Source organism: Lynx canadensis, chromosome B1 (assembly GCF_007474595.2).
Source record: "Lynx canadensis isolate LIC74 chromosome B1, mLynCan4.pri.v2, whole genome shotgun sequence".
NCBI classification, from domain to species: Eukaryota; Metazoa; Chordata; class Mammalia; order Carnivora; family Felidae; genus Lynx; species Lynx canadensis.
The window spans coordinates 189,961,270-189,988,006 of NC_044306.2; the positions used below are offsets into that span (position 1 = coordinate 189,961,270).

The window sequence follows — 26,737 nt, forward strand, 5'->3', positions numbered from 1 at the left end:
TTCCATGACCATTGCCTGCACTTAACTTCAGTCAGCTGTCATGGAAATGCATACCATCAATCCCAAAGAGGACTGTGTGTGTGTATATGAGTGTGTGTGTCTGTATGTTGGGGGATATGTGTGAAGGTTTAATGAATACCTATAAATACATCAGTGCAATTAAAAACACAATAGGGGGGCCTGGGTGGCTCAGTTGGTTAAGCATCGGACTCTTGATTTCGCCTCGGGTCATGATTTCATGATTCTCTCTCTCTCTGCCCCTTCTCTACTCTCGCTCTCAAAATAAATAAATAAAATAAACTTTAAAAAACACAAAAGTATGCACCTGCCCTGATAGCATTAGTTCAGTAGTGTTATTTTCACACAGGAGAGAGAAAACAGTGCCACCTTTATGCATATGGAAATAAACCAAAAAAATAATTTCCATTATCTCTTCCCTCATATCCTCTTGGTTCAGTATGCTATCACATTAGCACAGGCATGTGGTGGGTGAGATGTCTGTATCTTCCTCTCCAAGAAGAAAACACCATTGAAATCATCTTCTCTTGCAATCTCACTTTTTGGGAAACACATTTTAAAAATCTCCTGATCCATGAAAGGTTTAGATTAAATGCAGATTCACGTGCAACCATTTTTCTTTGGTTGCACATATTCATTCCATAAATGGCTAACAACGTGGAAACTGTACTGTCTTCAGTAAAATTATGATCCACTGATGCTACGTTTTGCCATATTTTTGAGCGCTCAAAAACGCTTTTGGCAACGGAGGAGGACAATAGAAGAGTGACCTATTCATACATGTAAAATGCAAATATTTTATAATATAATAATGAATCATGTTTCTGTCATCACCATCTCTCTGTATTTCATTATCCTCGCTGGGACAAGCAGCAATAATTCCAGCTGCACATTTCATCACACGTTATTTCCAGCAAAATCATCTGAGTGGGCTGTACAGCATGCCCCTCTTCCCACCATCACTGATCTAACCTTCTAAGGTACCTCCAGCTGAAAATTCTATGGTTTCTGCTCACATAAACTATCTTTTGTCGGACTTTTTCTGCAGATCACAGTTTATGTTTGTGAGTTGTCGGTCTACTGACAGAAACAGAAAGAAAACGTGAATTATCATAGTCGGCTTAAAAACCCTTCAGGGGTGCCTGGATGGTTTAGTCAGTTAAGCGTCTGACTCTTGATTTTGGCTCAGGTCATGATCTCAAGGTTCGTGTGTTCCAGCCCCTGTCGGGCCCTGTGTTGACAGTGTGGAGTCTGCTTGGGATTCTCTCTCTCTCCCTCTCTCTCTGCCCCTCCCCAGCTCGTGCATGTTCTCTCTCTCTCTCTGTCTCAAAATAAATAAGTAAACTTAAAAAAAAACACCTCTTCATATCTATGTATTGCCCTTATCCTGGAAAATACCAGTACATACTCATAAAATGGTGTAGGAGCAAAATCCTAAAGAGGATAGTATTCTGTATTGGTCAGTGTTTCTATTAACAAAAACCCTGAAAAAATTCTACAAAGAGATTCCTGTTTCTTTTCTGACCATCAGAGAATGGACAACCGTTCTGGGGATGACTTTATTAATGGAGGGGGGTGGTATTTACTCCTAGCGACTCCTCTGACACTAGGGAGGCCTTGCCAGAAATCTCTTTGCTTTCTCTTCATAACCAGAGTAACTAATGCAGTCTTTATAGCAAATCACAGCTGGGAAATTGCCGGGATGAATATCGAAGTGATGCTCTGAGACATTTAATTTCTCACCCCCGTTCGAACTTGTTTATCAAATAAATTTAGCTCTTCAGCACAATGGAGGAATCAAAGGTGGCAGTTAGTTAAGGCAATATGTTAAATTAAGATAATAACCACCCCCCCCCCCCCAGCCCCAAACAGCCTTGTGTTGGCTAACTGTATCAGGTTTGGAATCAACAATAGAAAAGGAAGTAGTGGGTCCCTTAGCTAGGTTAGAAGAAAGAAGAATCTAACTTGGAAAAAAAGGCATAGGGGGAGATAGTAAGAATGTGCACCAGCAAAACAGAGCATCAGCAAATACGAGGACTGTAAACGCTCATCTGGCCGCTTCCCAAGACCTTGAGGAAAACTGTCTCTTGGTCTATTTAACGCTTCCAACCTTGTAAGCCTGCGGTTTGAATAGAGGAGTTCAGGGTTGGCAGTCTCTGTGTTTATTCTGTGGAATGTGACATTTTTCAAAAATCATGTTTGAGTATTTAGATGAGAAGCCAGAGGTTGTTTCAAAAAAAAAAAATTAAATACATTTTGAAGAATGTAATAGAGTATGCGGAGAACCACACTGCCAAACTGGAGTCATCCCTGTCCGGTTTAGCACAGAGCCAAGATGCATTTAATAAATAGCCAGTGAACTATACCTAATCTATTAATCAATAAGGACCAATTTCTCCACTTTTTTTTTTTTCCAGGACCAAATGTAGTTTCCTCTCCTGCTCAACTATTTTCATTACCTGGAATTTCTTATGGGGATACCGAATGGGATCATTGCCCCCTTGTATATATTCAGTTTAGCTAAAACTAAAGGAATCGAAATGACATTTCTCATGTGCACAGGTTGCTCTTGATATATTTTTTAAACATGTAAACTGTTTTGGTGGCATCATAATTAGGATTATAGCTCTAAAATACTGGGTTCTAACTCCTTCTGGTCAGTAAAGTTGACTACTACAGCTACCACTCTATCTGCTTCTGTTTTTTCAAACCCCTCTTTTTAAAAAAGTTTGTTTTAATGTTTTTATTTACTTATGAGAGAGAGAGAGAGAGTGCACAAATGGGGGAGGGGCAGAGAGAGAGGGGGACCCAGGATCTGAAATGGGCCGATGTGGGCCTTGAACTCACAAACCGTGAGATCATGACCTGAGCCGAAGTCTGGACACTTAACTGTCTGAGTCAGCCAGGTGCCCCTCAAACCCCTCTTTAAAAGTCAATTCTTCAAAGATAATTTCTTATTCCTAGTGCCTGAGTTTGGTGAAGGGTAATTCAAAAGACTGTGAGTTGTATCCATTCCAAATAGTTTCTTAAAATTTTTTAAATGTTTATTTATTTTCATTTTATTATTTTGTTCTTTTAAATTTGTTTAATGTTTATTTATTTTTGAGAGACAGAGAGACAGAGAGAGCATGAGTGGGTGAGGAATAGAGAGAGGAGACACAGAACCCAAAGCAGGCTCCAGGCCCTGAGCTGTCAGCACAGAGGCTGATGTGGGGCTCAAACTCACAAACCATGAGATCCTGACCGAGCCGAAGTCAAATGCTTAACTGACTGAGCCACCAAGGCTTCCCTCCAAAGAATTTAATAATATCTTAAAAATGATACAATTTTCTTATTTATTTTGTCTTTATTACTTATTTTATTTTCTTATTTAGATTATGATTCCACCCAACTAAGCATCCTTTCTATAATGTGATTTTTAAATCCACCTGGTTTATCTAAATCTGCTCATTTCTATACTCTAAGTCTTCAGAATTATATCTCTTATATCTAGCTCTCTTCTCTCATTTGTCTCCCCATCATATTTTGCCCCTCTGCTAAGCCTTTTATTTTCTCTTTGCCTTCAATCTGTGAATCATTTTCCAACCAGGATACTTTCTCTGAGATCCCTCCTGCAAAGCTCTTATTCAAGGGGAATGACATCTTTAATCTGTTTCTATAACAAGGAGATGATATCAGAGCTAAAAAGAGATGCTAATTAAAGTCACAATAAAATTGTAGAAGAGCACAACTCTTTGGGAACAAACAAATACATGTAGAATTTTGCACACTTGATTATTCCCAGATGAAAGAAGATGTCCCGGGATTGGATTTAGACAAGTCTCTTATCATAATGCAAGTAATCTTGGACAGAGAAATCTCAAGCATGGCAGTCACCTCAATGGGTTGCATTACATGAGATGGTAATGAGTTTTGAGTACAAAACATAGTGAGAGCAAGCACATAAGCCACAGAAGTTCTGACAGTCTTCCCTAGACCTCCAAAGACAGCTGGTAGGTAGCTGAAAGGAACACGAGTGGTTCACTTAGAAGGAGAATAGAAGTCTTCGTCTGCTTGTTTACTCCAACTTTAGCATAGACAAGGGAGAACTGGAGCCTGCTATTTATTCATTCATTACAGGTTCACTGACCACCTTCTGTCGATGCCAGGGGCTGCTGAAATTTGGGCCAAGTGTAGGGACTATTATTATCAAAACCATGGAGAAAGGACAGGGGGAGCTGAGAGATAATTATCCATTGGGTAACAATACCCAGAGCTAATGATTTTATGTGTTTAAGTAGACTGCAACTGCGATTTGTAAATTTGACACAAGCGCCGGAAACATCATTAATATTAAGAAGCAGAGTTTTTTTTTTATCTTGCATTGCTGCTTGGCAAGGAACTGCAGCTTGCTTGCTGATATCTTCACCAATCTTCAATCTTTCCACCTGCCCAAAGTTAACTGGTCTAAAGAATTTTAAATTATTGCCAACACATTAGTCCTCTTAAGATGTGTGCCACAGAGGAGGAAAAAAAAAAAAACACAACAACTAGCTTCAAGAAAACAGAGTTTCCTAACGTCACTGAAATGAAAGACGTCAGTCTAGGATAACTAGGTTGATTTAAGAGTTAGCCTTGACTTAAGAGAGTCCTCTAGCATCAGCTATATGGATTGGAAGTGCATTTAGCTTAATAATTCAAAGGGAAATTGAGCCAAAAGTTTGGTTAACAATTTGTCTTTGCCAGTCACTTTAATCTTTAACAGACAAACTGCTGGACCTCAAATCCATTAAAGCTTTCAGGCAGACTTGCTTACTTGACTGAAATCACTACGTATGCACCTGACACCAATATTGCCACCCACTGAGAATTGCACCTCACTTTGATTTATTACTAAAAGCTCCAGACACAAATTTCTAACTATATCTCAGATTCTGCCTTCATTCTGGCATCTCTTGGAAATGTAAGTCAAGTAAGAGAATCCTCTAGCACTGCCCTTGTATAAAGTCAAAGGTACGTCACAGACAACTCAGGAAAAATGTAGGAGATATTTGATGTTGAGCATAATTAACTAAAAGGAGGTTTTATTTCAAACCCCAAAACTCTAAGCCCCACTTGCTATTGCACTGCTGCATCTCTTAAGCATTATTTTTAATAACATTCCATCATTAGGTCATTCACTTATCGAATATTTATTGAGGATCTAATTTGTGCCAGGCAGTGAGCTAAGTTTTGGGAGTTCAAAGGTAAGTGAAATGCTGAAGCTTCTGGAAAATCTTACAGTTAAGTAGCAGACACACGGGTATCTCAACTATAGAATGCAGTTATAAGGGGATGTGGGAAATGAAAATGCATGTTTTGGAATATGTGTTTTAAGTTTCTGCAAGTCTATAAGGGGAGGAATCACTAGGTGAGTGGGAATATGAATCTGAAGTTCCTAAGAAAAATCATGGCTGATATTTGAAGCTGTGGGATTGAAATCAATTATTTAAATAGGGGTGGGGAGGGAACCTCATGTATGTCAACATTAAAGAATATAAGAAAAAAAATGTCAGCAAAGGAATGAAGAGGCAAAGAGAATATACAATAAGAAATGACTACCAACTTCTAAGATGAAAGATAGAGATGATTAAAAAAAGAAGCCATTGGGGCGCCTGGGTGGCGCAGTCGGTTAAGCGTCCGACTTCAGCCAGGTCACGATCTCGCGGTCCGTGAGTTCGAGCCCCGCGTCAGGCTCTGGGCTGATGGCTCAGAGCCTGGAGCCTGTTTCCGATTCTGTGTCTCCCTCTCTCTCTGCCCCTCCCCCGTTCATGCTCTGTCTCTCTCTGTCCCAAAAATAAATAAACATTGAAAAAAAAAATTAAAAAAAAAAAAAAAAAGAAGCCATTGAAATTGGCAAGATGGAAATTGCTGGAATCTCTTTATTTTCACTACAGTGTTGGGGATGGTCAACAGATGATAGGGGGTTAAAACCTTATAAATTTGAGTTCCATAAATGATTTAACAAAAACACAAAAGCTGCATATTATACCTCTGGGATTACTAGGCTTAGCCATTTGGTACATACACGTGTGAACTCAGGCAAATAAATGAACTTCTTGAGCCACAATTAAATGGAAAAGAACGATAATTATTTCATGGAACTTGATCATATCAGATTGAATATGGACATACAATATTTACGAACAGAATATGAATTGTTGGTTCTCATCACCTATTAAATAAATGTCGGTTACAAGTTTCCCAGTGTTTTAAGTTTTCAAAGGGTAATTAAAAATCGTCCTTGTTTTTTTTTTTTTTAAAGTTATTTGCCAAATGCAAATACTTATGTACAAACCTGAAAATATTTTCTTTGGCCAGTGTGCAAATCATAATCCCCCAAAAGCTAAGATTATTTCAAAGCTGTAACTATGTGCTGGTGGTATTAAATTCGAAAATGTAAAAAGTATTTGACCCAGTTCTAAATATTACTTCAAAACTGATTTAGTGAATTTTTCATTACTTCTAGTTTGGGTTATTTATTTATTTATTTATTTATTAACGGTTATTTATTACTGAGAGACAGAGAGACACAGAGCGTGATCAAGGGAGGGGCAGAGAGAGAGGGAGACACAGAATCCAAAGCAGGCTCCAGGCTCCGAGCTGTCAGCACAGAGCCCGATGCAGGGCTCGAACCCACGAACCACGAGATCATGACCTGAGCTGAAGTTGGACGCCTACCGACTGAGCCACCCAGGCACCCCATGATTGTTTGATTTTGATATATGTTATTAGCATCTTGAATATACACTTTTATTGCCAAACCTCCATATTGTTTTGAAATTATAGATTTAAATGTATCTATCAGTAGAATATAAACTGTATAAAGACAAGGGTTTTTCTCTGTCCTGTTTATGACATGACTATTTTCTTAATACCTTGGAACTGTGCCTGGTGCATAAAAGGAACTCATATAATATATGGTGAATGAAAAAAGGAATATATCATTCATTTCCATTAGACTGTTCACTCTTTGGCACATTTAAGTGTCTGATAAATGTCTGTCAAATTAAAAGTGAACAGTTTAGCTGTCTGTATAGCTAAGTATTTCTGAACCAAAAACAAGAAACAGAATATTAGAAATTCACAATATCCTGCATTCCACAGGGAGAGAATTTCCACTTTACCGCAGACTTTTGGATCATTCTAACGTCACTGATATTTAAAAGATGAAGACTAGACATCTGGGTTTTAAAGAAAAGTCATGACCATCTGCTTCCCACTCAAGAATGTTCTAATCTGGGTATTAATTAAATATTCTCTGATAATCTATTTCATCCAGTTTATTTATTTCCCTTGTACCTGAAACTATGAGATAATACCATAAAGAAAATATTCTAAAAAATGTAGTATAAAATTTGTATTAACTGAATTTATTACTCAAAATAATAGCCTAGCCTATCCTAGCAGAGAAAACATTTTAAAATATATTTAAATATAGCTATATAAACATGTCTTCAATTAAAGGATATTCATTTTCCTGTTGTAATTTTAAATTACTATTTACAAATCTAGGGGGGACTGGGTGGCTCAGTCAGTTAAGCGACTGACTTCGGCTCAGTCATGGGCCTCATGTGAGGTCATGATCTCACAGTTTGTGAGTTCGAGCCCCGCATTGGGCTCTATGCTGATGGCTCAGAGCCTGGAGCCTGCTTCGGACTCTGTGTCTCCTTCTGTCTCTGCCCCTCCCCTACTCACACTCTGTCTCTCTGTCTAAGAAAATAAAAGCAATAATAAAAAAAGAAGTTACTTATTTACAAATCTTAATATTAGGAGCATGTATTTTCATGATTCTCATGAATGAAATAAAACATATTAAACTGATATAACTATGGGAAAAGTTAAAATATTAAAAACTCAAATTAAAAAATATTTAAAGAGGTGTCATTTCATTGCTTTCGAGCTCACAAGGCATGTTAGCTCAAAAACTCAGTACTCCGTAGATTTCTTAGAGTGGATCATTTTAATGAATAGATTAGAATACTCTGTCTTTTACCAATCCACTTATTATGAATAAATATTTCTAGCAGAGAGCATGAAAGTGGTTTGAAACTTTCATTTTCTAAGTATGTTTCAACAGCAGAATGGCAATCTTATTTATATGGATCATTTGTTTTGAGAATATTTTTATTGAGAATTATAAAGTAAACTTCAGTGGCAGGCACTAAAGTCAGTGATCAAAAATTATGGCTCCTCGGGGCATCAGTTAAGTGTCCAACTTCGGCTCAGGTCACGATCTCATGGTTTGTGGGGTGGAGTCCCACGTCAGGCTCTGTGCTGACAGTTCAGAGCCTGGAACCTGCTTCGGATTCTGTGTCTCCCTCCCTCTCTCTTCCCCTCTCCCACTTTGTGCTCCCTCTCTCTCAAAAATAAATAAACATTAAAAAAATACTTTATAGCAAAAATTCTGGTTCCTTCTTTTAGCAGCTGAGTGATTTTGAACAAATTGTTTAATCTCTCTAAATTATAATATCTTCATCTCTTAAATGGGGAAAGAACAGTACTTAGTTTAGTAAGGATATAAAGGTTATAAGAGATACAAATCTATGTAAAATCCTCAGCATGGTGCAAACCACTCAATATGAGCTGTTGTTATTTATTATTGGTAGTCGTCGTGCAGAGATGCATTCTGCGCTGCCATAAATCTTCAACTTGCAGACAACAAAACCACAATATTTTGACAATGCCAAGAAATGCTGGCAAAGGGCATGCTGAGTTGCAAAGTTTGCTATCACTCCAAAAGTGTATTAAGTTATAGAAAAACCAAGTTAATCTTCAAGTCTGCTAAATGCAATTACATTATATTTGTGGAGTTCTGAATGTCTACACTCTTGTCCCCTGCCCTACAACCATGTTGTCTGTTACCCAGCTTCGGGCATGCCTTCAAATACATGCAGTTGACTTGAGAACTTAGTGAATACTAAACTAAACCACAGTTCCAGCATTTTCTATAACACAGCTCTGCTCCTGTAGCACCTTCCTCACACTCGCCAGCTGGTCCAAACAACTGGCTTCCATATACCTGCACTCAACTTTTCACAGCCACTCTCTTCTGATGCAATGTCTTCCTCTGAGCTTTTGTAGCAACCATGCTATCCAACATGGTAGCCAGTAGCTGCATGTGACTCTTTTTTATTTTCTTAAATAAAATTTGGGGTATCTGGGTGGCTCAGTTAGTTGAGCATTCAACTCTTGATTTTGGCTCAGATCATGATCCCAGGGCTGTGGGATCGAGCCCTGCATCGGGCTTCATGCTGAGGTTGGAGCCTGCTTAAGATTCTCCTCTCTCTCTCCCTTTGCCCCCTCTGCCTCGCTCATGCGTGTGCTCTCTCTCTCTTTCTCTCTCTCTCTCAAAAATAAATAAGTAATACATTAAGTAAAATTAAAAATTCACTTCTTCAGTTGCGATAGTTACATTTCAGCAACCACACATGGCCAGTGACTACCATATTTGATCGCACAGATACGGAACATTTTTATCACTGCGGAAAGTTTTATCAGGCATCACTGAATCCAGACTAATTTTCCCTCAAACACATTTTCATTCATGTCACTCTAAGAACTAAATAAGATGCTATTAATGAAAAAAAGGTCAAATCAGTTAGTTAAATCTTGAGTTTAACAGACTTATGTATGTGTGTATGTTTGTATGTGTCAGACTTCTGAGAACATTTAAATAAATGAATGTGAACTATGACACTCAAAGAACTGAATATAAGTATGTAGTTTGTCTCAAATTCATATCATCATGAAATATTTTTAAAGGAACCATCTCCAGGGAACTCTAAACTTTGAAAAATATACATAAGCACCAGCATTGTTCAGAAGGAAGAAGTATCTGTTGTATGGAGTAGAATAACAAAATCAGTTTACAGTTTCTCAACTTCCCCATGTAATCTTTCTAAAACCCATCTGCCTAATGATGCCTGTTTTTTTTAATTATTATTATTTTTTATTTTAGAGAGAGAGAGAGAGAGAGAGAGAGAGAATGTGTGTGAGTGGAAGACGGGCAGAGGGAGAGAGAATCTTATTCAGGCTCCATGCTTAGCACAGAGCCTGATGTGGGGCTCAATCCCATGACCCTGGGATCATGACCTGAGCCGAAATCGAGAGTCGGAGGCTCAACTGATGGAGCCACCCAGGTGCCCCAGCCTAACAGGAAGTTTTTAATGCCAGTTTCTCCTTCCCTATCTCCCGTTTGACAACCGCCTCCACTTTACAAAACAATGATATACCTCTCAGCACACCAGAAATTTGGGGCAATGCCCCCCAAAAGCATCTGCAGTTACAAAAAGAATAATTTAAAACACTGGTTATCTGCAAAGCTTCTGGCAACCAATGCACATAATTTCAGAGAGGTATTTCCAATAAAATTTTACTTTCAGATTTAATAAAAATATTAACATGCTGATAAATAATTATGCTGTCCCAAGCAATGGTGCTCATATGAGTATTAACAGCAATTCAATTTTAGGAAAAATTTAAAAACTCCAAACATTTCTGGTGGCAGGAAATTTTAAAAATTCAAATTATATACATTTGTAGCAAAAAATGAGACAATTCACTGAGTTGCTGGAAATAGAAAGTCAAGGAGACAAACAGAATTTCAAGGAAAAAGAACAATGCGGGACATCTGGGTGGCTCAGTTGGTTGAGGGTCTGACTTCAGCTCAGGTCATGATCTCACGGTTTGTGAGTTCGAGCCCTGCATCGGGCTAGCTGTTGTCAGCACAGAGCCCACTTTGGATCTTCTGGCCCCCTCTCTCTCTGCCCACCCCTGACTCTTGCATTCTCTCTCTCTCTCTCTCTCAAAAATAAACAAACATTTAAAAAAAATGCTTCAAGGGAATACAGTTTTTGGAAATTCCTTCTTTTATCAACAAAACATTGTTTGCCCTACATCACAGTTTTGTTGGTGTTCTGAAATGCTATGATGCTAAAAGTGTCAGCTAACCTGTAGAGTGCTTACTGTGTGTAAGGCAGTGTGTTTTACACATATTAATTCCACTAATCTTTTTCCCCAGCTGTACTGAGGAACAATTAACAAACATAATTGTATATACTTAAAAGGTGTGATGATGTGGTGGTTTGATATACACATACACCGTGGAATGATTAATAGGGTCAAGGTACTAAGAACACCCACCTTCTCATAGAGTTAACCTTTGTGTGTGTGTAGTAAGAAAGCTTAAGATTGATTCTCAGCAATTTTCCAATCAGAAGATACCATATTATTAACTATGCTCACCAGGCTCGACACTAGGTCCTCATAACTTACTATTCTTATCACTCACAGTTTGTGCCTTTAACCTACATCTCCCCATTTCCTCCTTCCCTCCAACCCCTGGAATGTACCATTCTATTCACTGTTTCTGTGACATTGGCATTTTCTTCACTTTTTTTTTTTGATGTCACATATAGTAACTTATCTAATTTTCACAAAACATTTTGAGGTATGTACTATCTTCATCTCTGCTTACACACAAGGAAACTGAGGCACCGGCTGGTTAGGTTAATCTATTAAATTCAAGTTACATAAGTATTGAAGAGTGAAGCTGGAAATTCATACCGTGACCCACTGCTGTATATTACCTACTTGGATGCCTTCCTACCTAAAATGCTCAAGTGTTGAAAGTTTATCTCTTCAGCTAGGTTTGCAAGCCTCGGAAGGCAAGACCATACCATTCTCTTCTCTATGCTCCACGAAACCTAGGATTTAGTTTTGCGCATAAAACAGACTTAATATAAAACACTTCAATAGTAGTTATCTCTGGGTATTATGATGAATGCTTAATTTTAGTTCTTGTAGAAATATAATATTTATCATTAACATTTTCCCATTCTGTGGATTTTCTCTTTTGGGCATGTATTACTTTTGTAATAAAAGAAAAAAAAGTATTTGTTACTAAGGCACTATTTAAAATCCATAAATACATAAAACAAAGGGAAAAGAAAGGAATATAAACAAGCAAGGGACACCCACATGGACATAGGAGGCAAGTCAGAGGTTTGGCCTGAAGACTCGGGAGGGCTTATTTCTCCTTACCTGGCCTCGGGAAGCCGCAGGGCCCTGGGAGCCCTAAGAACAGGGCACATATTCAGACAAGGCAAAAGCAAAACAGTTGACTTGTTAGAGGCTATCAGAGAAATTTCCAGAAACCGTGAACTCTTCATTTCTCCATACATTTTAAAGAAAACTTAGATATATCCACTTAATTACTTCTGCAATTTATTTGCAAAGCCTAGTTCTTTACTTGGGCTCCTCAGGTAACGGCTCAGTCCTGTATGAGCACTGGGTAGAATTAGGAATTATTTACTAGGGGCCGTTCAGCTCTACCTTTGAAGTCTAGCAGCAACGTTTTTCCTCTTAAATTAATGCAGTGGATTTTTATTTACAGAAGTACAAATGGTGAAAGATCATACCTTGACATGTAAATTTTTTGGAAGGAGTTGTGAGTAATAATTTATCTGCCATTTCTCCAGGACCAGCACAGCGCGCAATTCCAGGTTCTTTGTATTCTGACTTTACCCAGTCCGATAACCACTGCATGTTACAATCACAGTAAAGAGGGTTGGCTCCAATTGCTCTGGAAAACAACACCACAAAAGCACACACACATACACACACACAGTATGGAAGTATTGTTATTTCCTAAAGGAACATAACTCAAAGTGATGTTCAGTAGAAAATCCCTATAGATTTACTGATAACAATTTAGAAGAAAATGGAAACATCAGGGATTCGCCATTTTCCTGAATTATGTGCAGCTGGGATTTAGAGACTTGTCACCAGTCTTAAAATTTACCTGGTCTTTACAAGGTCTTCTTGTATTTGCAGAGACAGGTTTATATTGGATGCAACATCACCCGACACGCAGATTATACTTAGTTCATTCATCAATTATTTACTGGGAACCCAATCACTATGCCAGGTTTTGGGGACCCAAACATAAATAATACATTATTCCTAACCCCAAAGAACTCCTTCTGCAGAGGTGATTAACATATACTCAAACATGCAAATCATTTGCATTAGAAGTGCAACAGTAGAAGTATTTACAAGGTGACTGTGAGCAGGGTCACCTTGTAAATAACTTTCCTGGGAGGCTGGTGGTTAAAAGTATGAGCTTTTACACAGTTAGATTCAAGGAGGCGGAAAAGATTGGGAAGGATGTCTCGGGCTAAAAGGCTACTAAGTGCAAAGTCACAGAGATAAGAAAGGGCATGAAATAATAAAGATACACAGAGCCAGTTCACCAGAGTGGATCTGGACCTTCCCTAGGTGTCAGTCCCTTTATAAAGTCCTTTATTTTAGATCTTTGGTTCCCACTCACATTTGCAGTAGTAGTGACAGCAAAAGTAATCAAGATGATAGCTAACATTGATTTTACAATATGCAGGTACTGTGCTGAGCCACTTATACAAACTACCTCATTTTGTCCTAAATGGCAACTTCATGAGATCAACGGTATTACTAATTCATTTTACAGATTGTGAAACTGAGGCCAGAGAAGTTACTCCATTGGTTTTGTAAATTTGCCAAGCTTGGCAGAAGTAGTCCATGCATAAAGTGGCATTTAAAATGGATTAATTTTGATTTATAATCAACTTGTCATTAGTAACGCTTCTAGGCTATAGTCTAAGTACAATTAAACTTACTCTTTCATGAAGAAAGGCCCCAAATATACTTGTAAAACCATAATACTTTATACTGTCGCAGTTTTAATGTCCAACTTTAACCAAGAATTGGAGTACAGTAACTATTATGCTCAGATTAAAACCTTTCTTCTAAATTAAAAATGAGCAAAATTATGTTTTTGAGTCACCTGGTGCCACCTCTACTGACATTTGCTAAGTCCTTACTCTGCAAGGGGATGCAGTGGAGAAAGTGAATGGAGCAGAGCTCTTTATGATCTAGAGAGTCAAAGACAAATGCACAAAAGAAATACATGACAGAGAAAGGCACATGGCAAGAGATATTCAAACCGCCTCTATCGTTGGTGGCGGTGCTCATGCGAGAAGTTGGTGCCTTCCCTGAGCTGCCTTTTCTGATAAGTCACCCTAACACTAGCAGAATGGCTACTTTCTTCTTCTTCTATTTTTAATTGTTTTTAAGGTTATGTATTTAGTTTGAGAGAGAGAGAGAGAGAGAGCACGTGCGTGCGTGAGCAGGGGAGGGGCAGAGAGAGAGAGAGGGAGAGAGAGAATCCCAAGCAGGCTCCACGCTATCAGCACACAGCCCGGTGCGGGGCTCAAACTCACGAACTGTGAGATCGTGACCTGAGCTGAAACCAAGAACAGGACCTTTAATCGACTGAGCACCCAGGCGCCCCTGGCTACTTTCTTCTTAATGTTGTGTGCTCTCCCAGACAGTACCAAGCTCTGCACCCCTGAGCTAGAAGCCTTCACCACACTCTATCTCATGCAGATGACATCCATGGAATTTGTAGATGAGTAGCCCTGATGTGGACTCTGAGGTAGGTGCTGGAGTTCAGACATGAAAAAGTGGAGGTTTTTCCTCCTGGGACCCGATGGTTTAGTGGAAGGGATACTAACTATAGGCACCAAACAGTCTGACAGACAGATAGACAAAAAAACCTACATTGATTAACAGGGCCCAGTAAAGCACATTCAGATATAGCAAGATTGACTATTGGCTCCTCTCCTCTGCCCATCCCCCTTTCTCAATTGTTCACACGTATCTTCTTGGGGTTTAGTGGGGTTTGGAGAGGAAGGCAAAGCCACAAGATAACATGACAGGCAATTTCTGGGGAACTGGGAGGCTGGGATACTACTATTTGGGCCTAAGCATAAAAACCACCAGGTGGCGCCAAACCCACCCTGACACAAAGAAGTTTTAGATCCAAATGTGTTCCTGGAACTTCGTTCCAGGTTTGCCATGACCTTAACACTACAACTATAAATAATACAATAATGGAAACTGGCCCAGAAGAGGTTTTTTTGGACCCCATTTATCACATATTTTATATTGTTTTATTCTACTTGCAAAAAATAGGGAGGTACAGGGTCCTATGAGACAAGAGCACAAAGAAAAGGAAGAAAACAAAACAAAACAAACCCCACAACATTTCACCCAGTATGAGAATTTGGCAATTTCCTCCTATCATACTATGAAGTCTTGAACCATTTCTAATTTATTTTTTTGCAAGGTGCCATATCCAGTACTCAGTAGTATTTGCTACATAAATGAGTCTGGTTTGAGCATATCAAGATAGGCTTCATAAAGGACATAATATTTAGAAAGTCACCTGGATGATACAAGGTTTGAACAGACTGAATTGGAGGGGAACTGGTATTCTAGGATCAGAGAACGTTAAGAGAAAATCCATAGCTAGGAAATTGGAGAGCCATGTTTGTAAGAAGACATTATTAGCTAAGTAAAGAGAATCCCACTCCATTAGTTAATGGAGAGTAAGGGCCAGAAGAATAAATTAAGGTTATCTTGCAGAAGGCACTGCATCTAGACTGAAATCTTCGCATTTTCTTTAAAGCTGGAACCAATCACATCTCATGATGTGACAATAAAGGGGTGGCAGAGGGCTGTATGTTCCAAACTCACTCACCAGGGAGAGTTTGACCCTAAACCCACATTCATGAACTAGGTACTCACAGGTGTGATAACGCAGAAAGATCATTAAAAGCACCTTCGGGCACAACAGAAATGTCATTTCCATGTAATGAACTAAAAGCAAGAAAAAGCAATATTAAATTTCTTACACGTCAGCGAGTTCAGAAAAATTCTAACATGTGTGAGATTTTAGTTTATACTAAGCACTTCAAATCAGCACAGAAAATATGATCTATTCAAGACATGGTCTTGGTATAATTAGGTATCTATTTGGGAAAACGAAAAGTTCTTATGTCACATCATATGCATAAAATCAATTCTAGATAGATGAGTTAAATATAAAAATAAAACTAAAAATGTATTTAATAAATAGAGATCTCCTTTTTATGAACATAGGATGGCAAAGGCTGTCAAAGCACTATATAAAACTCAGAAACCATAAAGGAGAGTGATACATTTTTGACAATGCAAAATACATCCTTAATTAATATTAAAGACAACCTATAGGGAACAGAATGGAAAATATCTGCAAAATATATAAGACACAAGGATTAATTCCTTAGTAAAAAGACCTGCAAACTTAGAGTCAAGTAGTAGATGCATAAAGACATGTATGTTAATAAGGAAAAGACAAAGCACTCAATAGAAAATAGGAAATGATATGATCAGACTCATGGAATAAGAAACACAAATGCTCAATAAAAGAGTAAAATATGCACTAGTTATTGGAATTTCTAGTTATTGGAATTTCAAATTAAAACAGGAATGGAAAATAACATTCAACCTATCCTAGAATTATTCATATTATTCAATATTTGCCAGAGTGCTTTGAAACAGGTACTCTATTAAAACAGGTACGCAATCTGTCATAGAACAAGAATGAAAGGATTAATACTATTCAGTATTTGCCAGAGTGCTTTGTAATAGGTGCTCTATTAAAGGAGAGTTGGTGGAAAATAAATTTGTAAACTGACAAATCCTTGTTTTAGGGGGGCAACTTGACAGTTACTTTTGGTATTCTCCCAGTACAGTTAACAGTAAGGTGAATGTGTAGGATGCTTGCTCCAGCCCTGTAAGGGATAATGCAAGTCTGGAATCAAGCCACGTGATAGCAAAAGATGAGGACGATTAAATAAGTTATGGTTCCTTCGTCCTATGGAATACTCTGTGCCAGTTAAATAGTTGAGGGATATTTCTAGATGATGGAACAGAAATAGTCTAAAGCATATTGTTAAATAAGATGAGCCAATGACAGAATAAGAACAAATCCTATTTATGTTTTTTTAAAGTTATATAGCTGTGGGCATACATATACCAGCATATAAAAACAAATGCATATAAAAGAGGACCGGAAGACAAGACAAAACTGTTTAATTGTTAATTCTGGGTGAGGGGATTGTGACTGAGAATCATATTTCATTTCATATATTTAAAATACATTTTTAGAGTAAAAATGTACTCATAGATAATGCAATCTTTAAAGAAATGAACATTTCGTACATTTCTTTCAAAATTAGTTGGATCTATATGAAACATACATATCATCTATTGCCAAATAAATGACCACACCAACAATGTGGTGTTCTTCAAATAAAAGCTGTTGAGTATGATATGGGGAAAGAAGTAATCTTCCTATTTTCAAATTTGCAGTAAATCCTAATGTGTACATCAAAAATATCCCCAAATCATTAAAAACACAAGTCAAAACTCAGATCCCCAAGATGAGATATTTTGCTGCGCATAAAATGCTTACAGTAATCGAAGAGACTTCAATCCATCGAAGGTTCGAGGAGGAATACATCTCAAACGGTTGTAACTAAGAATTCTGAAAGCATACATAGTCGATTTGTTTTACTCAGACATCCCCAAATGGCCAAATGTCATTTTAAAAATGAAGCAGTTAAGAAAAGGGTTGTTTTAGCATTTTATAAATTGAGAATATCGATGCATAATACTTTAATGTTTGTGTTTTCACTAATACAACATATTTATTTTTAAATACAGTCTAGAATGCTTCCTTCCCCAGCCTATTCCCTCTCTCAGGTGGCTTTCCTCAGAAGTCTGTCTTAAGGATCTCTTCCAACCCCACCACAAGTGTAAATTATTCTTTGCTCCTTTTATAGAACCCAGCACTTTAACAATATCTGTATTTGTTTACTGAGGTTTTGTTTGTTTCTCCCAACAATATTTATATTCCCTGAGGGCAGACTATCTATCTTGTTAACAGGGAACATCCAAGGGCCTAGAAAATGCCTTTAGTCCAGTGAATTGATAAACAGTCCATATCACATTTTCACACTCACAAGGTGAGGAGCTGGGTCATGTTGCTGAAGCTCTGATTAGAAAGGGTGCTTATTCGGTTGTTACTTAAGTCTCTATAAAAGAAAAAGAAAAAAAAAAAGGAGTCTACTGTTACCAGAGGAAGTGAAATATTAGTGATTCTTAGAAAGAGAAGGTTCTTCTTGTTCAGTCACAGCTGCACGGTTAGCACTCAGCTTTTACCTGAAAATAACGAAACACTGGATAACCCTCTGAGGTACATCGTAATATTCATAATTATTCACGCCCCTGCCTGTTGAAATTAGAAGCGATGATATGTTTTGCTTTGGCCACTGCAGTAAGTGTGGGCACTGGTGCCAGGTTTCAGTTCAAAACAGAAATTTGAGAGGCTCCTGGGTGGCTCAGTTGGTTAAGCGTCTGACTCTCGATCTCGGCTCAGGTCATGACCCCAGGGTTCATGAGGTCAAGCCCCACGAAGGGCTCTGTACTAACAGTGTAGAGCCAGCTGGGGATTCTCTCTCTCCCTTTCTCTCTGCCCCTCCCCTGCTCGCACTCTCTCTCAAAATAAATAAATAAACCTAAAAACAAAAACAACACAGAAGCTTTGGAGTGAGCTCACTTTCCCCATATCCCTCTGCTCACTGCTTTGCAAGACCTGTGATGTTTCACAGCCAGTGCCTGTGCCTTGGTCCCAGAGCAAAGGCATGTGACAGGTGGAGGCCACTCACAACAGACACATCTTATGCGTGACAAATAAACCTTTGCTCATGAAGATTCCATTGGTTGCACATCCTTTATCTTCCCTGTTATATATGCTCCTTGATACACACAGTCAAATTTGATAACTAAAAGAACTCATTTAATTACATCTGGAATGCCATAATTAAAAACTTTGCCCTTGGAAAAAAAAATCACTGGCGTACCGTAGGTCTTTAACAAGTATCTGTTTAATGAATAAGTTAACGGGAGAGATGTGGATTTTTTACCCAGTGCTACGTGGCTGTTTATACAAGTGTACTAGTACTATGGGCTGTGATTTATATTCAGTTAACACGATCTTATTTTTATTACATATAATAATAAATGTGACCATATATGATACATATAATACTTATTGTACTATAATTACATTATAACATATAATGTAATATAATAACACATAAATAGTGACATATTTTATTGAAATACATTAAATATCTTTGGCAATTTTGCATTAGGAAAAATTAGTGAATATAGCCATACATACACTCATACAGTGATATGTATATATTCTCTGTTTTTTTAACACAAAATGCTAAATACATAAATAAAAGTAAGATTCATGAATAAGTGAAAAATTATAGGTCATAATTTATGATCATTTTTTAAAAAGTTTATTTTTTTTATTTTGAGAGAGAGAAAGAGAGAGAGAGAGTATGCACAAGGGTGGGGAGGGGCAGAGAGAGAGGGGGAGAAAGAGAGGGAGCCCAAGCAGGCTCCATGCTGTCAGCTCAGAGCCCAAAGCAGGGCTTGATCTCACGAACCGTGAGATCATGACCTGAGCCGAAATCAAGAGTCAGATGATTACCCAACTGAGCCACCCAGGCACCCCAATTTATGATTTGCATGTGTGTGTGTATTCACTGCTTTTTTTTTCTAAAGCAAAACATACAAATAAATGTAAGATGCAGAAAAGCTGAAGATAAAATATCAGTAAAATGAACCTACAAAATTGTGAAATGATAGGAATACTATAGGAACTTAATAATTAATCTTCTTAGCTGCTGAAAACTACATAAATTTAGAAAATAAGTTAAGTATATCTATATTGGCAGAAGTTACCTGAGTAATTTGAGTTACTCATGAGTCATTGGTAAAGTCGTTTCTGGATCTACAAATTCTCATCTTTCATTTCCGACCTGGTCTTAAATAATTGCATACTGTTCCATAAATGACCCAATTCACCTGAAGTGACCGTCTGGAAATTGCAGTAATTTAAAGGTTTATTTAACAGAGCAAAATGTATGCAACCAAGTTCTTGCTGCTACTAAATAAGTGACTAGGGCCAGAACAAGACATCTTAGGGGATATTCTCCCTTAATTTAATCATTGGTCATTTAAACAGTCCTACATACTTTTTACAAAGTGATTTTCTTACATGTTTAAGGGAAATTGAAAACGATTAATAGTACTTTAACCAACCACAACCTTGCTTAAGTCAAGTTTATGTTGAGAAATGTAACATTTTCTGTGATTTATGTTTCTAGAATTCACTAATTAGGAATAAACCTTCTTATTCTAGGAACACTAGAAATCAGCCTCCTCAGCCAGCTGTATTCACTCGAAAATCATATAGGACTTAAACTAAAGATAAAGTATTTCCATTTCCATTTACTCCCATTGCTGATTTTTTTGGGATAAGTTTTATCAATCACAGCAAGGCTATTCTAAGTGTGACATTATATATAGTAAGATTGCATCTTTTTAAAAATATTGTGCATATAACTAGATCAAAATGTTGGTATATTTAAATATAGTCTTGTATTACCACTTAAAAATCCATTTACATTAATGAAAGAGAGAGATGTTATTTTACAAGGACATTAAACCAAACTGAAAAAAGGAAAAAGTCAATGTCTGAAATTTATGTCCAGAATATCAGCATCTTTGTCAAGTCTACTTAAATACTGCCCAAGTAAAATGAATTTTATAAAATTAAATTTGAATACCAGAAGCCCACAACTGAACTTAGAATGTATTATAAAAGAAAATGAAACCTAACAAAATGCATTTTCAACGTTATTACTATCCATGACCTTTTGCTTAAAGTCAAGAATCAAGCCATTATTTTCTATCTTTCTCTTCTTGGCTTGTCATAAAATAGCCCATATTCATCATCAGTCGAAGTATCCAAATTTGCTGCATTTCTGTAGTTCTTGGCTACTTAGGCTTTATCATATTTGTACTTTGAATTAGAGGAGGCCCTTTCTCTACGATGCACCATTGCCTGATTGATATTCAATGAAGATGTAGCTAGTGATCCAGAACCACAATGAGCAAGTAGGGAGGCATCTAACTGTAAATGATTTATCTCATCTGAAAGGTTCACTAGATCTTCTGCCCGTTGCTACCCCCACTTTCATGAAACAGAGTAAGGGGTCAAAGATGAAAATACGCAACACATTACTTACATAAGTGTTAAATGTTTGTAGTTAAAGAGCTCCTTAGGAACCAGTGTAAATTGGTTCCCATCCAGATACCTAAAAACAAGAAAACAATATTATCTTTTTCGTTTTTTTCTAAAGGAACAGAGGTGTGATATAAAACAGTTGACACTATTTCACTCTTAACTGAGGCAAGAAAGCACTTGGCAATTCTGGCTTTAAAACATCATGTTCCTAGCTGGGGTTCCTATTTAAAAGAAGTAAAGGGGAAAAAAGCAGAGTTGTCCAATCTAGTAGAATTATTTTGTGGATCACTTAGCATAAATTACAAAACCAAGGAGATACTGGTGAGTGCAGTTCTTTGAGGTTTATGTAATGAGGTGAGTCATGTGTCCAACTGTGTGTCAAGAAGAAGGTTCATTCAATCAACCATATTTATTTGGCCTCCTGTGTGCTTGTATTTACACGGAGACAATACCATGAAATGCATTCGCTACTGACAGAACCTCGCCGAGGGCCAAGACCACTCTTCACTGCCTTAATAGGGATCCATACACTTAGCAAATAACAATGGATGGTTTGAAGGAGATATTTAGGAATTTGGATGTAATGAGATTTCAGTTAAAGATATCTTGAAAATAGTTTTTAACCACTGTATATCTGCTTTGTGACAATAATTTTAGAAGGTTTCATAGAACATCACCACCTTTATCAAGGACACAATATAGCATATATATGTAAAAGTAATAAATAACCACACATGTGTGAAGTTTCCCTTTCTGACCAAAGTCAGCAGAATAATCTGCAGATAGATGGACTCTGGGCTAACTAGCAAGCCATAAAAATAAATGAATGTGTAAAGTTCTATCCATAATGTCACAAAAAGAAAAATAAACTGCATCTCAATCAAGGCTGCTTTTTCCCAGAATATAGATGAGGAAGGGTAAAAGTGTCTTTCAGCAACGTAGGCCTTCTCGCTGTAGATGTGCCTACAAACCATTGTGGCACCTTGGACACAGGCCACCTCCTACTCCAGTGTTGTGGCAAATCTTAAGATCCAAGGTTGAGGCTATTAGTATTTTTGCTGGATATAGAAATCGCTGAGAAATTGCCTCAGATAATAATCTGTTTCAAATAGTTCAAAATAAAAAGTTATATAAAAGGCACAACTCATCAAAATATGTGATAAATATGTAACCAAGAGTCAGGCATATGTTATGAGTTCTTATTATGCTTGCTCAAATTTTCTGACTTTGTATTTCTTCTTTGACTCCTCTTTCTGTCCTCCACCTAAGTATTTCTTGGTACCACTAGAGGGAAGCATAATCCCGTATAGTTCAGTACTCTCCCTTTATTCTGGAAAACGCCATAACAGAAAGCTAAAAAGATTCAGAATGCGTGCTACGGATGTGTACATGTAAAACAATCTAAGAGGGAAATTACATGGAACTGATTAAAAATAATAGATACCAATTGTTTAAAACTGTCCAATAAAACGTACTTTTTTTTTGCCAAATTCTTTAATAATTTAATATAATACGCAATGAAATTTTTCTAATACACACATATATGTGATTGTAGAGAAGGACCCCACTAACTTGGTATGATTCTAAGAATAAGCTCTTGGGGAGGTAAAACTTGAATTCACAAGAGACTAGTTAATATTTTCCTCATCTCCATAACATATTTTGTTAGAAAAATATTACTTTCTAATACTTTGTAAGGAAACAGATTGAAAATTCAACAGTTTGACAGAAGAAACATATGGACGGCAGAGACGGGATATGAATCAAGTAGCTTCTCGGATGAAATTCAATAATGAAATTAAAGAATAAGTTTAAAATTATTTGCTAGGCATTGGGTAGAGGCACCAAGGTATGGGCCAGTTAAAAAGATGGGATTCCGCGTTAAAAATGATCTGTTTATGCCGAGTGTTGTGTTCTTGGCTGGGCTGTTCCTAGAATCAATGTTGAGCATACAGAGTACTCTAAAGGCATCTGGCTTCCAACACTGGATGGAGAGTAATCTTCTGAAATAATACTTACTAAAATAAGAATTAAGTATTTAATTACACACACACACAAAGTAGTGCTTATTGTCAATTAACAACTGTGATGGGTGGCCAGAGAGAGAAACTGAACACTTCACAGCATTTCAAATCTAAGAGAGACCTTCTGCATATATGTGCTAAGATCACACCTTTTTTTTTTTCTTTTTTTTTTTTTCTCTATGTGTTCAATTCAGGACCAAATTTGTAGAACCGTGCATGATTTGAAAATAATTTCCCTGGTAACTGAAGCGACATCTCTTAAAACTCATTATGTATGTTCCATGTTGCCAAAACTTTATCAAAGCTGCTTTTTTAGAACGCTCGTACTCATGTATATGAATTATAGGTACACATCTGCACAAATTACATTAGAACCTAAATCTTTTTTTTTTTTTTTTTTTTTTGAGAGAGAGAGAGAGAGTAGGGGAGGGGGCATAGGAGGGAGGGAGGGAGGGAGGGAGAGAGAGAGAGAGAGAGAGAGAGAGAGAGAGAGAGAGAGAATCCAAGTAGTCTCCACACTTTTAGCATGGAACCTGACACAGACTCCATTTCATGACCCTGGGATCATGATCTGAGTCAAAATCAAGAACTGCATGCTCAACCAACCGAGCCATCACTAAACTTAAATCATTGTTGCTACAGTTTCACATAGAGAAAATAAATAGGCAAAATGAGTCAAGTGCATTCATATCGAGCATTTGTCCATGGTACATAAATATACAGAGTATGGAATGGAAAGGAGCATTCAGGCTTCATAATACTCAAGCAGCTTGTTCTCATTCTATTCCACATATATAACATGACACAGAGAAGAAAGTGTGCCTGGCGTTTAGTGTCTAGATAAGTGTATACTGACCATGTAATATGTGGTCATAAATCAGTTATGAAAATGTTAGGGATAATTGGCCTTATACCTTTTATGATCAAAAGGATTCTAATTCAAGGCCAAAGGGCAGTACCTGTTTTTAACACAGAGATTATGCTAGCTTCTTCTATATTCTAGATATTTATGAACTCCACGTGGGAAGATACAGTGGTAAAGAATAATTAACCATATAAACTATGGAATATCCCAGACACTGTAGAGCAACTAAAAGTACAGCATTTCCTAAGGTGTATTTGCTAGAACATTAGTCTTGCAAGATAGTCTATGAGAAAAAGGATATACAGGCAAATGAGTATTGGAGTTATCTTATATTTTACCACCCTCTCTTGGAGTGTCACAGTGCACCTTAGCATAACATAGACACTGAGAAATCATGCAGTGAATAAAAGAAACACAACTGAAATTTCCCAAGTGCATCTAAACTGCCTTTTTGTAAAAAATTGTTTATTTGTTTATTTTGAGGGAGAGTGCAGGGGAGGGGCAGAGAAAATCCTAAATAGGCTCCTTCCTGTTGGCTGAAAGCCCAATGTGGGGCTTGATTTCACAAACTGTGAGATCATGACCTGAGGCAAAATCAAGAAGAATTGGATACTTAACCTACTGAGCTACCCAGATGCCCCTAAGCTGCCTTTTATATTATCTGTTTAGGGTTTTCCATGAAACTATCTAATGCCTACAGAATGGAATTTGGAAACGGGACTCTACATTTTGTTTGGTTTCCATTTCCCTTGTTGAAATATTAATTGTTAAGGAAACAGACAAGCTCTACTTACAATTCAGTGACATCTCTTGGAATACCTTTGGGCAAGACCTTCAAGCCCTTATTGCTACATCGGACGACTGTATCCAAGCATGTACATTCCGTGGGGCAGCGAGACAGTGGAGAACAGCTATTGTCATCATTTCCTAAATTGCCGAAAGAGATACAGGAAAGCCCAGATTTGTGGCTTTGAAAATGACAGAAGCGATGTTATGCTTTTAGCTTAACAAACACAAGTATCTTGAGCCATGTGGTCGCTTATACACATAGAGGGCGTTGAGTATTTACAAACTGGTACCATACGTTTTGTACAGCACTGTTTTCAGATTGCCTAGGGCAGGATTCCCGAAAATAATTCACAATGTATATTATCCATACAATCATAACAGTAATTTTCTCTGCTCAGTTATTTATACAAATTATACTTTTTTTTTTTATAATTTTTTTTTCAACGTTTATTTATTTTTGGGACAGAGAGAGACAGAGCATGAACTGGGGAGGGGCAGAGACAGAAGGAGACACAGAATCGGAAACAGGCGCCAGGCTCTGAGCCATCAGCCCAGAGCCTGACGCGGGGCTTGAACCCACGGACCTCGAGATCGTGACCTGGCTGAAGTCGGACGCTTAACCGACTGCGCCACCCAGGCGCCCCATATACTTTTAATTAGAATATAGAAATGTAAACTGAATTATGGAGGAGTCATAAGGACACAGACATGAAGAAACATAGAGGGATTAAAATGTTTAGCAGAAAATGTAAATGTTTTTTAAGTTTTTTAATGTTTTTAAATGTTTATTTTTGAAAGAGACAGAGAGAGAGTGTGAGCAGGGGAGGGGCAGAGAGAGAGGGAGACAAAGAATCTGAAGCAGGCTCCAGAATCTGAGCTGTCAGCACAGACAGAGCCTGATGTGGGGCTCGAATTCATGAACTGTGAGATCGTGACCTGAGCCAGATGCTCAACTGACTGAGCCACCCAGGCGCCTCAAGGCCCTCATTTTAAAATATAAGGCTCAAAGGGGCTCTCTACTTACTGGTAGTAATAACAGAACCTGCTCTACCTATCTTATGTGGCTATTGTGAGAATCAAATATGATGATACATACAGAGCTTTAAAAAGCGAAAACTATTATTTTTGTTAGATTTACTAGAATTTATTTTATTTATTTATTTTTGGGGGGAGAGAGAGCTCGACAGAGTGCAAGTGGGGGAGGGGCAGAGAGAGTGGGAGACACAGTGTGAAGCAGGCTCCAGCCTCTGAGCTGTTAGCACAGAGCCTGATTCGGGGCTTGAACTCATGACCTGTGAGATCATGATGTGCACTGAAATCGGATGTTCAACCAACTGAGCCACCCAGGCGCCCCTAGAATTTCTGTTTTTTAAGTCAATTGCTTTTCTCCTTTGCAAATGACAGTTACTAAAAGAGATGCTTAGAATGATAAAGAAAAGTTAAAATGAAGCTATATAAACAGTACCAACTACAAGTTGAAAACTGGACAATTTAAATAAAACATTCAGAAACACAAAGCAAGTAGACTCAGAGGTGAAAACACAGTCTGAGAAAGTATGTGCCCTGTTTCTAAAACAAAACAAAACAAAACAAAACAAAACAAAAGAAAAAAAAATGCCCCAAACTATCCGTTTGTGTCCCCTAGCGTTGGACCAGTCATTTGAATGCTTGGTAGCAAAAGATTTAGCAAGGTTTTCTTACCATCATCACACGTGAAGTCTTGAATGGCAACATCCTGGATGGGGATTTCTTTGAGGAAATATGGTTTTTGACATCGAGGATTTCCGGTTACGATCCTTTTCTTCCTGAGCCATTCCCCAAGCCAAGCCAGGTAGCAGTTACAGTTAAAAGGATTGGCCAACAGGTTTCTAAGAGCCACATGCAAACAATGCAGGGATGAGTTTAGGGGGTCATTTTCTTACCTCTCAAAACCCCATGCTGCCATCTTTCCCACACTATTTCTGCTGGAATGACGCCTTCTGATTC

General features: G+C 37.7%; 1 protein-coding gene across 2 annotated transcripts in view; it reads right to left on the reverse strand.

Moving 5' to 3' along the window:
• The window catches only part of SLIT2 (slit guidance ligand 2), a 377,203-nt gene that overhangs the window by 52,775 nt on the left and 297,691 nt on the right, over positions 1-26,737 (reverse strand). For both annotated transcript variants that reach the window (XM_030314130.1, XM_030314128.1), the window contains 7 exons: positions 26,453-26,619; positions 24,757-24,889; positions 21,075-21,143; positions 17,928-17,999; positions 17,378-17,449; positions 15,667-15,738; positions 12,459-12,622 (listed from right to left, as the gene is read on the reverse strand). In XM_030314130.1, coding sequence (XP_030169990.1) covers positions 12,459-12,622; positions 15,667-15,738; positions 17,378-17,449; positions 17,928-17,999; positions 21,075-21,143; positions 24,757-24,889; positions 26,453-26,619 — 749 coding nt within the window. The remainder of the gene's footprint in view (positions 1-12,458; positions 12,623-15,666; positions 15,739-17,377; positions 17,450-17,927; positions 18,000-21,074; positions 21,144-24,756; positions 24,890-26,452; positions 26,620-26,737) is intronic.